The following is an 11,603-nucleotide window of genomic DNA, read 5'->3' as shown; positions in this document are numbered from 1 at the left end:
TTTTTTATCACATTTTTATTGAAGATTGGTGTTTTGATAATCGTTAAAAGAATTACCTCTGTATCCTGTTGTGATGGTTCCTTTTCCTCATACTTTTCTTCAGATGTATGTGCAAGCCTGAACAAAACATAAATATTCACTTCTAAAAGAAATGTGAACCTCAGCTATATTGAGGTAAAAAAGCCAGATTACATACCATTGTGTTGTTGATGGTGCTAAACATTTACTGGGGTCTAACAGGCTTGTTTTTGAGGTGAATATTTTCATGACGCTTGACATGTGAAATATGGTTAAACACTTTACCACAAATTTCACACATGAATGGCTTATTGTTAGTGTGAATTCTGTAATAAAGGTACAAATAGAAAACTTAAAAAAGATTATTTAATGAAATCTATCTATAAGAATTTTGCTGACCTTTGATGAATGAGTAAATCATGCTTTCTGAAAAACGTTTTGTCACATGTTCTACAAACATGGGGCCGAAGACTTTCATGATCCCTTCTTTTATGTTGCTGGACCTGATTAAATGATTTGTACTGTTTGCCACACAAGTCACAAAGGTACTGTCTCAAACTTTCCGAATGAGAATTCATATGTTTATTCAGGGATGACTTCCATGAGAATGAAATATTGCATATGCCACATTCATATGTCTTCATATTGGGAAAATGTAAACCTGAAATCATTTTTTTAAGGTGAATGAATAGGTACATATGATTTTAAGGTAAAAAGAAAGGAGGTACTATTTACCAAGATGTTGAGTTAAATTGGATGCCTTGAAAAATGTTTTGCCACATTCAGGGCATATTTTATCAGTCTTATTCATTTTTGACTCTGAAGCACAGGGTACGTCAGAGAATTCAGAAGTTGAAGATGATACAATATTTGTAGGTACCTTGTTACATTGTGGCTGCAACAAGAGATTTTTCTTTATATGGTTGGAAGTCTCCCTCTTCATGGTTTTACAGTATTTGCTGTTGAAATTCTTGGTAATATTTTCAAGCAAACTTGCAGCTTTATGGTTCTTAGAGAATATCGTACTGTTACTTTTTCCTTCAATCTCATGAGGCTCTTTGAAGTTTATCTCTGGTATTCCCTGTTTCAAGGAGTCCTGCAAGTACATACAATGGGATATGACAACAAAGCGGGAACCATTACGAGTAATATAAGATTAAATTATTAGTTACCTCAATTTTGGAAGAGTCATTTTCAGCTACATAAATTATCATATCCTTATTTGTTGAAGATTTCATTTTTAGCCCGCAGCTTTCCTGTTGTGAGAGACTAAAATCTTGTCCTGCAATGGCAGTGGAATTATTGCCCACAGGAAATCCAGCAATACCAACACACGATTCATTCAAATGATCATGATTGCTTATTTGAGTATTCTTATCTTCTTCTTCCCCCTGAATATCTTGTTGGTTCTCTTTTAAGAGAGTTGAGTAATTGTCCCAAAGCAATGGTCTATTATGACGATCTTCGTCTTTGGTAGTGTTGTCATTTGCATCAGAACTCACCTCAAGATTTGTATCATCTTCCCCAATTCCTATTTCTTTTAAAAGGGCTGAATAACTATCTCCAAAGGATAGTATCAGGGGTTCTGGGATTTGATAACTTTCCAGACACTTCACATCACCAAATTGGTCACGAACATCATTGTCATTATCAAACATTGGCTGGTTGTTGGGGGAATCAGGGCATAATCCCATATCCACATCATGTGACATACCCGAAGAACTTTCTTCATTAACACATTGCTCTAACAAAATTTCAGGTGAATTCCCACACTCATTTCTTTGAACCAGCTTTGTTTCTAGGTTTGCTTGGCAGTGTTCAGGTGATACAGTAATTTCAACATTCCTCTTGTTACTCTCTAAATGCCCATGAATCGCTTCCTCACTGCTCTTACCAACAACTGCCACATTGGCAAGGTCGAAATTGCTAAGATCATCAATTCTTTTTGCAGTCCAATTAATCAGTTTTTGGGTACTGAGTTCTGGCTCAAGACCAGAACGGTTGTCATGAGATATTTTCATGCCGGATGGGTTGATAATTTCAGTTCCAATGTCTTTTGGGGGGGCTAAATCATCTAAACTGCTCAGATTTGAATTACCAGAGGTACTAAAAAGACCTTCACTTATTATCTCAGCATTGACTTCATTTAGTTTAAGAGGTAAATCTTTTTGGTCACTGCTTAGGTTTTTACTGACATGATCACCATAATCTTCAATTAGTTCATTGGTAGAGCTGTTGTTCACCTCATTCTCAAAACTGTCCAATAACTTTATCTCTATCACACTATCAGGACCAGTTTCAGCAATCATATCAAGATTTTCCTTGATACATGTTATCTAAACCAAAAGGCAAAATTGAGATTATACAATTCTAAACTCAAAATTAGTTTTAATTTTAAATCAGATTAAAAAAATTTGATCTGTAAATGTTGCCTTACCTTACATATTCTCACTTCATTTTTGTAGTGTTGAGTAAAATGAGACTTTAGTTCATTGGTAGACAGGAATGTTTCTCCACAGTGTCTGCAATAATATTTGCGTTTCCTTTTTTTGTCTAAATTTTTCTACAAACAAAACAATCAAAAATGATGATATCCTGAAAATGATATTATTCTTATCACAACAGTACACAGTACAACACACTGACAGGATCAACATTTTCCCACTGTACGTCAGGGTGGACTCTATATGCATGTTGCTTTGCTATTGCAGGAGTGCGGAACAATTTATCACATTTTTCTGGCACAGCTGGACAAGGATTTCGTTGATTGCTGTGATGACTGATGCTATGCTGGTTAAGAGATGTTACTTGAGTAAAACGTTTTCCGCACACTTTGCATGGATAAGGTTTAAAACCTGCAAATTTTAGTGAGTATATAAATTCAGAGCTTTCAGTTACTTGGTTTCAGATATCCAAATGTAACCTATTCTACCTGTATGCACATATGAATGACGGATAAGGTTGCTCATATGACTAAAGGAGCGTCCGCAAACTTCACACACACAGCCTTTTAGAGATAAGTGAGAGGCCAAATGAACTTTAAGATCTGACCTTTTATTGAAATTTTTATCACATAACTGACATGCGAATTGAGATTGAGCGAAACGTTTCTTATTTTCATGAGTTTCTCTCACAGAGGTCTCGCCAAACTCAACCTGACACAAAAAGTGATAGCAGTTAGAACTGGATAATGTAGTTTCCAAATTTTTAAAATAAAACTTGGGTAGACATACATTCAGGAGCTTATCATTTCCTAACTCTATATGGTTTGATTTTTTATGCTTGCTTAGAAGGGAAAGTGACTGAAATATTGATGTCCCTTCCGGACATTGAGAACATGTCCATTGGAAATTATCATTCTTGTGTTTCTTCAAGTGGCCATAGTATTGACTAGAAGACTTATTTTTCTTCCCACACACATTACAATCGTAACGGCCTGCTGAGGATACAAGATAAATTTCTGTCAATATTTCAGAGGGCTCTAATTTGCAAGACGTAGAGGCATCTGATGTCTTACGCTCAAGATCATTTGCATCCAGGTCTGGGAACTGAGGGCTAGTTTTCTGCTGACATGTTGACATGAGAGCTTCTAAAACTTGCAGTTTCTCTTCATCATTTAGTTTGTCCCCTAAAACAACAAGTATGAATAATGAAACAATCCACCAAAATTTAATTACAATAAATACAAGTAGTCACTCACCAAACACTTTTTGAACGTGGCATGATTGAGCATCTTGAGATAGAGACGCAATGTAGCTTCTGGATGTCATAGTGAGGGAACATGAATGATCTAGGGTCATAATCTTACATCAGTTCTAGTAGCAAGTGACAGCGACAACGCAGTTCCAAACTTTGGTTTAACGTTGAGAGCCATTAGGTTAGTCTTCACTGAAAAAAGGTGACAGCACTATACTTAACCTTACTACTTAACAAATATCTGATTTTGAACTGAACCAGACATGACAATGACACATTTCAAGTTCTCGAGGTGAGTTCAGGCTTCTAAGTTTGGTTTAGACTTATGGTTCAAAACGAAACTTGTATATGCTTTCTGCTTGACCTGGGAGTTTATACCCACATGGGAATGCAAACAAAACAAAGTCGTTTCCGGTACAATGTTTTTTATCACGCCCCGTTCCCGTTTCCGCTTTCTTTCAGCCTTGTCATCTCATCGCCACTTCCCCCACGTTTTTAATCCGGTCTTCCCCCCTTCCAGTCTTCCATCGAAGTGTATTGCATTGGATTATTGACTTTTGACTTGGGTGTTGTCACACGGCCACACCGGAGTATCGCGTGTCCTTCGTCAGCCTGTCCTGTCAGTCCTTTGTGCATCTTTGCCTGACCCAGTCGCTGTTGTGAGCGGCCGCGTTTTCGTCTGTCAAACAGGTTAGCGGCTCGTTTTTATTTATAATTTTATTAAAATTCAATATTCGTATGGACGATATCAAACGGTGTTGATGCCTCTTGAGGCATTCCAAACCATCTCACAATAGATAAAGCCCGGTCAAATTTTATGTCATGTCATTTCAGTTGGACGCTTCCAAAGCAAGATGATGGTTATCATGGTTATGTAACACTCCACCATTGCTATCTAGTTTTGTTTATATTTGTCAGCCAATGTGCTGAAATATGCGATTCAGAAAGTACTTTTCACTTTTATATCGTTTCTAAAATTATAAATATCCCTGTCTTTGTGCGTTTGGAAAAAATGATAAATACAATCCATCTTAAAGATGCCATAAATTTTGGTAATTGAATTGCATCACTCTTTTAATAAGTGTGAAATCAAAATCTGTAGGCATCACTTTCTTCTGGCATTAATAACAGTATCATATCAGTATCTTGATTATTGTATGCATGTTTCATGCTTCACCAATTTTTCTTGTGCTGCCTACATTTATGCTTGAGGTGGAGCGCTTTTATGAATTGGACTGTTTGACTTGGTATTTATTATTCAGCAATATTGATTTCTATCTCTGATGACATCCATTTGAACTGCCATAGTGGTGTTAGGACAGGAGAGGAGGAGGTGAAGGATGCAAACATTCAGATTTATATATGTGACATTTGAATATTTTGTCAGCTTTTGAGGTGTTGGTCTTATCCCCCACAGAATGAGAGTCCACGGATGGAACTTATTAAAAGTTGGCACAACTGTTTGCTCTCTTCAATTCTTCGGCACCCGATTTGTTACCACTGTGAGTTACTGCATGATTTCATATATATTTGATATATTTCCTTTTACGTTGTAGGCATGGGAGACTGATCCTTTATTTTACTGCTGTATTATATTGCTTTAAATAACTTTACCAACGTACAAGTTTTAACTATCTATATCGATTCTCCTGCTTTAAGATGTGAATAAATAACAATCTTTACTAACTAGTCCCCAAATGCTCCTAACGTTTTGGTTTTTTAACCGGCGTAGTTATCTAGTAGTAATCAAGATTCTTGAGCCAGAAAGTGCACTGCAAGCTCTTTTTTCTTTCCCCCCAACCATAAAACTTTCTATTAGAATTCTTGTTATTTTTTGTCTTAATATTAGACATGCAGTGGAAACATTTCCATCTTTATTGCACCTGCTGGCTGGCGTCCCCTGTCACATTTTTTTTTTTTTTTTTGCAAATTATAGGACTTAATATTGGCGAGAGAGGAAACGCCCCCTTCCCACGCCCCCCTCGATCTTCTAATTATTGACCCGCGCCAAGGTCGTCCTTCTTGCAGCGCGCTCGCGTTAATCTGTAAGTACCGCCGGCGCTCTGGCGGTACTGAGAGAGTAAGAGAGAGAAGGGGAGGGGGAAGGGGAGAGGGAGAGATTGAGTTGGGAGTCACCCGTACGGTTGTTTTCGTCGCTGGGTTATAGTCCAAGCCGCTCAGCCTGGGGCCGAGCCGGGCCACGTCACCGTCTGGCAGTTAGTTAGGTGCTCTGCGGCCTTGAATTGACCCTGCTCCTCCTCCTCTGCCCCAACCCTCCCCCGTGCAGCTCGGGGGCGCCCGGTTGGTAGGCAATCCGTTGGTCTCCCCCGCGAGGCGGGCCTGCCGCGGCTGGCTGACGCGGGCGCTCAGCGCCGTGCTGGCTGGCTCCTGGCTGTCGAGAGCGCTGCTGACGGCGGCCGGAACCTCGGCGACCCTATTGCCTAATCTAGGCAGCCGTTTAAAACTCTGCCCCCCCCCCCCAAAAAAAAAAAATGTTAAAGTTTTTTGTAAACTGAGTAGAGCAGCGGGGTGCATAAGAGTCGCGCGGGCTGCCCCGCGCTGAATCGATATAAATCGATGAGATTGTATCGACGCAGCGGCCTTGCCCGTGTTCGCGTGCCGTGCCCGCGCGGCTACGCGCGGCGAGCTGCTGCTGCTGGTGGTAAAATCGCTCCTGAAATCGTAATGATTTCTATCGTCGTGTTTCCTCGCTCGCTCCCACTCCCCGTGTCGCCCTGACCGCGCGATCGCACGATCATGCGCGGAGGGCGAAGAACACAAAAATGTAAACTGTTTTAAAATTTACAACTTTTTCATGTTTTTTTTTTCTTTTCAAAATTTTGAAAAGATTGGTGACAAGGTTTATAGTAAAAAGGGTTCTTTATTTTTTATTTTTTTTTTATGGTGGGTCACCTTTTGGATACAGTGTCGGTTTATTGGGATGCGTCACCCATCTAACTGAGGCGCAAAAGTGTGAACATTGTACAAAATAGTCACGTCATTCTTAAGTTACTCTAAAAAATCTCGATCGACATGTTGGGGGAGGGGTGGGGGGGGGGTGAGCTCCACGCACCAATCAACTTGTCTTTTCCAAAAACAGTCGATCCCTGTAGGGCCGGGCTTACGAGATTGTGCTCTTTGCGGCCGCTGGGCCGCTACATCGCGAAGGGCTACTTATCTCGTCCGCAGCGCCCGGCGAGACCACCTAGCCCAGTTTGTGTGTGAATGACCCAGCGCAGTCGTGACTCGGCTCTTTTTCGGCGATCCGCCCCCTTTCCCTCCCCCCTTCCCTCCCCTTCTCCTTCGCTCTGACGTGGCCCCGCTGATGCTGGGCTGCAGTGGGTTACTCCCGGACTGCATCAGTTTTGCTGCGTCTACGTAAACGAGGTGACGTTTTCGTTTTCCTTATCACCTTTTGTCGCGTTACGTGTAAAAGTTGGCCACATGGTGCAGCAGTGTTTATTGAACGACGTGTTATTGCCTTATCTCCGGCGTCCGCACTTCTCCTCTTCCCCTTCCCCCGCCTTCCCCTGTACATCTTATTACCCAACATTTTTTTTGTTTTGGTTGCAGAGCGAATTTTTTATTACGTCTAGTCGTGTTCCCCGCACGATTTTGGTCGCTCCCCCCCCCCCTCCTCTTTTGTTTTCTGCGTTCTAGTAGATTGGCACCTCCGTCCGCGTGCGTGGGATGCGTAATTGGCTGTGCACAGCGGGAGGGGAGGGGGGGGGATCTTCCCCCAGAGGTGAGAGAGGGAAAAAGTCGGCAAGAATTCTTTTCGCGCTTGCGCTGCGGGCGGGGGCGGCCTGGCTGGAGTGAAGTCAGGGTGCTCTGTCACTTTTGCCACCTGTCCGCGCTCTCGCCTTTCTTCGCCCCCTCTCGCCTCTTCCCTCTTCTCCTGGAAATTGACTTATCGTTTATAAAGGGAATTATCATTTTGTCGGGCGGGAGGTGGAGGAGCAGGGCGGAGGCTCGGTGGCGTATAGGAGGATGCCCAAAAGTTGGGGAAATGCCTCGATGAGATCATGTTCACGCATCACTGATTTCGTGTCGGCGTGAAAACAATTAGTCCACTTTGGGGGCGAACGAGGGCTCGTCGTTTTGGAATCTTAGATTAAAGAGGGCATTGGCCATTCCATTTCGCTCTGAAAGCAAAAAGTGGCATACTCGTTAGAGCGATGGCCATCGCCGCAGAGCTAAAAAAAAATAAAAAAAAATCAAATTTCGCACAGGTTATGCATATTTTGACATGCTCTTTTGAAGAAGAAAAAAAGACGCACCCTTTTAAAATACTTAATTCTTTGGCCCATGAGCCGAACACGTTTGTTTCCTTGAGTCCCATGGCCACACGTATGGTTGTATCATAGCATGTAAAAGTCCCCTTGCCCCCCTCTCCTGTGACTCAGCGTGCTAATGCGAGCTTTTTTCCCGCGGCTCACTGTAAAAATTATTTGTCACGATGAGGAAAATACCATGGCTTATTTTTAGTACAGGGGTGTCGTGTCATGGGTTTTCTCGTCACAACCCTCGTGATGTGACGAAAAAACCCATGACGACACCGTGACAAAGAATTTTTACAGTGTGGTCCCCCCATCTCTCTCGCACTCGATAGGCAATAATACGCTCTATTATTCTTAGATCTCGCGCATGACTCGGTCTCTCTAGTGTAGTGCCCGGCCCCCGGGGGGCGCCTGTGTTGCCCCCGCGGGCCGGGCACAGCCCTTTGCCCCCCGCGCCTGATCGTGTGTTGTGATGACGTTATCGGTGCGTTATCACTGAGAGCGGTGGCGGTGACGGGACGCCACCTGGGCCCTGCCCGGCCCCGCCCTATATGGGCTCCCGGTCACCCGGCGGCCGGCGCAGTCGAGTCGAAGCTGTGGCGAGGTCCGGGTCGCTCTCTATCCGCGCTGACGTGACGTGTTCGCTTATTCGCCTTTTTGCAGAGCATCGCCGACAAGGGTAGCGCCAAGATGGCCGACTGGAAGAGCGCTTCGTCTGTGTACGACTTCAGCGTCAAGGACATCACTGGCGCCGACGTCAGCCTAGACAAGTACAAGTAAGTAGTGTAATGTGGCCGGGTTTCATAGCAAGTCGTGGTGGCAAACTCTTACACTTCTGTGTATGCTTAGCTTGTACATCCTGAATTTGTTTTCGTTTAATTTTTCTTGTATACTATTTGTCGTGGAGGGACTTTAGTTTTCCCCCCAAAAAAGTAATGTTGGGAACATTTTACAGGTATATTTTTTTTAACGTCTGAATTTTTTCCTGAATATTTATTTTTTCAAATTCTTCTGGGAATATTTTAATTTTTTCCGAAAAAAAAATTGGACTGTAAAATATCTGAGCAGAGTATTTGGTTGTGTTCCTTATTTATTTTCTCGCATGTCTGTGAATTTGTTTGAATGCACTCTCTGACTGGGTATATCTCTCTTGGTGCGCAGGGGCCACGTTCTGCTGATCGTCAACATCGCCTCGCTGTGCGGGCTGACGGCCACCAACTACAAGGAGCTCGTCGAGCTGGACGAGAAGTACCGCGAGCGCGGGCTGCGCATCCTCGCCTTCCCCTGCAACCAGTTCAACGGCCAGGAGCCCGGCACGGCCGACGACATCGTGTGCTTCGCCAAGAAGCAGAACGCCAACTTTGACCTGTTCGAGAAGGTGAACGTCAACGGCGACGACGCCAGCCCCCTCTGGAAGTACCTGAAGAACAAGCAGGGCGGCACCTTCGGAGAGTGAGTATCTTCTTCACGCGCCGATCCATTTTCGGTGCCGAGACTATGACGGTCGGGGGGTTGGAATCTCAGAAAAGAAGGGGGGGGGGCGCGCTTCACCCTCCTCGCCTCCGCGGGGCGGGGCGAGCACCTAGGGAATGCTGTTGATCACTATTCTCTCTGTGAGCAGATTGGTGCGTTGCATAATTCATGACCGTTTTACTGCAAACGTTTTACGACGCTGTCTCGTCTCGTCTTGTTTCAGCTTCATCAAGTGGAACTTCACCAAGTTCATCGTCGACAAGGAGGGCCAGCCCGTGGAGCGACACAGCCCCACTACGGAGCCACACGTAAGTCGAGCTCACTATTGTTTATTGGCTGATGGGTGAAGTTATGGGGAGTGGCTGAATATTAAAACGGACTGTGTTTTTTTGTTTGTTTCAGAAACTGATCTCTCACATTGAGAAGTACCTGTAAAGTGCCCTGGCTCCGGGGAAACTCCACTATTGTTACTACTGAAGTTTAGGATGCTTAATAGTTGTTAGAAATCACAAGGGAAAGTCACCGAAAACCTGCAACACACAATTGTGATAAGACAAACTAGAGGTACTTTGTTTTAATTTACCCTTGTCATGATTTTGTAGCTCTTTTAACAATGTTAGTCTAAATTAATGAATGAAATGTGTAGATTATTTAATTTTAAATGTTTTAGCTTGGTGAAGGAGATAAATTTACTTCTCATTTATAAATAGCGGAACTTTGAACTTCACCAGTTCCGTAGCACAAGGAATCAAACAAACGCATATTGTCACATTCAATACTCTGCCCTTGTGGTTTTTTCACTCACATTTTTCATTGTCATAATCGCTGCCATGAATAGTGTTTTTACTTTTTTAATAGATGATTTTTGCAGCCGTGTATTGTTTCTGAAGTGTAATTCTCATGTGGCTCATGGACAAAAATGAGCCCACCCCGATCGCTGAGCACATTTTTGTGTGAAGACTGTGTTGCACAAAGTGCACGTCAAGGCTGTGTAATGTTCGAATAAAGGTATAACGAGAACCCTATGATGTCTCATTCACTGATGACACAGATTGGGTGCAATTATAGGTGCTGCTGCTTGGCGTACCTCAATAATTCTGTGCGAACTTTTGATGCAAAGTCTTTCCCCTTCAGACACGCGGCCTTGGATTCGCTTCTGCAGGTGCCTTGTCTTGTCTAGCCTGGCATATATAGCCCGCCTCCGGTTACCGGGCCGCGGGCACGGCGGGCAGGGCCCGGGCAACCGAGCGGGCAACCGCCCGGAGTTTGGTTTCACTTACCCTCTCAAGTGGCGCGTCTGGCAGTACCGACCCAACCACCGCGCGCACGCACACACACACACACACACATCTACACACTCGTGACCGCGCACACACACACACACACGGCCTCATATCCTCCCCGCCGTGCCGCGCTTTTCAAACACAAACAAAGCACCGAAGGATCCCATTAGGGTAATACCACCACAGCGCCCGTGTGTGTGGGGGGGGGGGGGAGAGATGCCTTGCGTGGAGAAAGACATATAGGAGACCTACCTAGCGGGGGAAAATTAGAAACCTGAATTGGATCAACGGCGTTGAGTGAGAAGGGGGAGGTTCCTCTCTCTCTCTCTCTCTCTCTCTCTCTTGTGCCCCAGTCAGTCAAATGTAACCTGGCGGGTGCCGGTGACAAATTTAATTTCTTAGGGAAAATCGATGAAAGGAAAGCCGTGCAGTTCGTTTTTTAAGAGAGAGGGTCTGTTTTTCCTCTGAAGAAGAATAGAAATTGTTTCGAGCAGAGCAATCATGATGAATGTTACAGTATATAACTTGTCACGAGTGGCAGTGACGTTGGCACTTGTTGCAGTGTACTGGGCACCATCGTTGGTACTAGAAGTGGTAGTGACGTGTCACTTGTAGTCGGTTCTAGTGGTATAGTGACGGATCACTTGACCGCCCCGGACCGGGCGGCGGGGCGTCATGGAGTCGAGCGGATAGTCGAGCTAACGACCGAGCTGGGGCGTGGCGGGGGCCGTCGTGGAGTGGGGTGGGGGCGAAGGGGGCGCTCTGGGTGCATTTTGTCGCCCTCTTGACGTGCGTCAATGGGCATACGCGGCGCGCCCCTTCGCCGCCCCACTGCGTCCCCCGCGAGCCTCAT

At 44.3% G+C, this 11,603-nt stretch overlaps 3 protein-coding genes across 6 annotated transcripts in view; 2 read left to right on the top strand and 1 right to left on the bottom strand.

Annotated features, from left to right (window-relative positions):
* LOC113213074 (uncharacterized) overlaps positions 1 to 378 on the top strand; it is a gene marked incomplete in the record, with an annotated part of 16,115 nt that extends 15,737 nt beyond the window's left edge. Inside the window, 1 exon segment of the mRNA XM_052266412.1 lies at positions 1 to 378.
* LOC113213055 (zinc finger protein 836-like) lies at positions 197 to 4,082 on the bottom strand. Of its 3 annotated transcripts, XM_052266409.1 has the most exons (11): positions 3,937 to 4,082; positions 3,719 to 3,808; positions 3,536 to 3,646; positions 3,252 to 3,457; positions 2,951 to 3,173; positions 2,665 to 2,873; positions 2,456 to 2,581; positions 1,191 to 2,354; positions 754 to 1,114; positions 418 to 679; positions 197 to 344 (listed from the first exon to the last, which is right to left on the bottom strand). In XM_052266409.1, exons 2-11 carry the CDS (start codon positions 3,786 to 3,788, stop codon positions 224 to 226), a joined length of 2,853 nt encoding a protein of 950 aa, XP_052122369.1. In that variant the 5' UTR covers positions 3,789 to 3,808; positions 3,937 to 4,082; the 3' UTR covers positions 197 to 223. The 3 variants fall into 3 exon arrangements, with proteins under 3 accessions (XP_052122369.1, XP_052122368.1, XP_052122367.1); XM_052266408.1 differs by having other exon boundaries at positions 3,252 to 3,454; positions 3,719 to 4,079; XM_052266407.1 differs by having other exon boundaries at positions 3,719 to 4,078.
* Positions 4,083 to 4,239: 157 nt separating this feature from the next.
* LOC113213090 (uncharacterized) lies at positions 4,240 to 10,492 on the top strand. Of its 2 annotated transcripts, XM_026432032.2 has the most exons (6): positions 4,240 to 4,404; positions 5,132 to 5,216; positions 8,658 to 8,770; positions 9,156 to 9,446; positions 9,691 to 9,775; positions 9,870 to 10,492. In XM_026432032.2, the coding sequence occupies exons 2-6, from the start codon at positions 5,133 to 5,135 to the stop codon at positions 9,900 to 9,902; spliced, it is 606 nt and encodes a 201-aa protein (XP_026287817.1). In that variant the 5' UTR covers positions 4,240 to 4,404; position 5,132; the 3' UTR covers positions 9,903 to 10,492. The 2 variants fall into 2 exon arrangements, with proteins under 2 accessions (XP_026287817.1, XP_026287826.1); XM_026432041.2 differs by lacking the exon at positions 5,132 to 5,216 and having other exon boundaries at positions 4,241 to 4,404.
* Positions 10,493 to 11,603: the final 1,111 nt, after the last annotated feature.

The sequence above is a fragment of the Frankliniella occidentalis genome, unplaced genomic scaffold (genome assembly GCF_000697945.3).
Source record: "Frankliniella occidentalis isolate FOCC.00 unplaced genomic scaffold, Focc_3.1 Scaffold38, whole genome shotgun sequence".
Lineage (NCBI taxonomy): Eukaryota > Metazoa > Arthropoda > Insecta > Thysanoptera > Thripidae > Frankliniella > Frankliniella occidentalis.
This window is presented reverse-complemented; position numbering and strand designations above follow the sequence as displayed.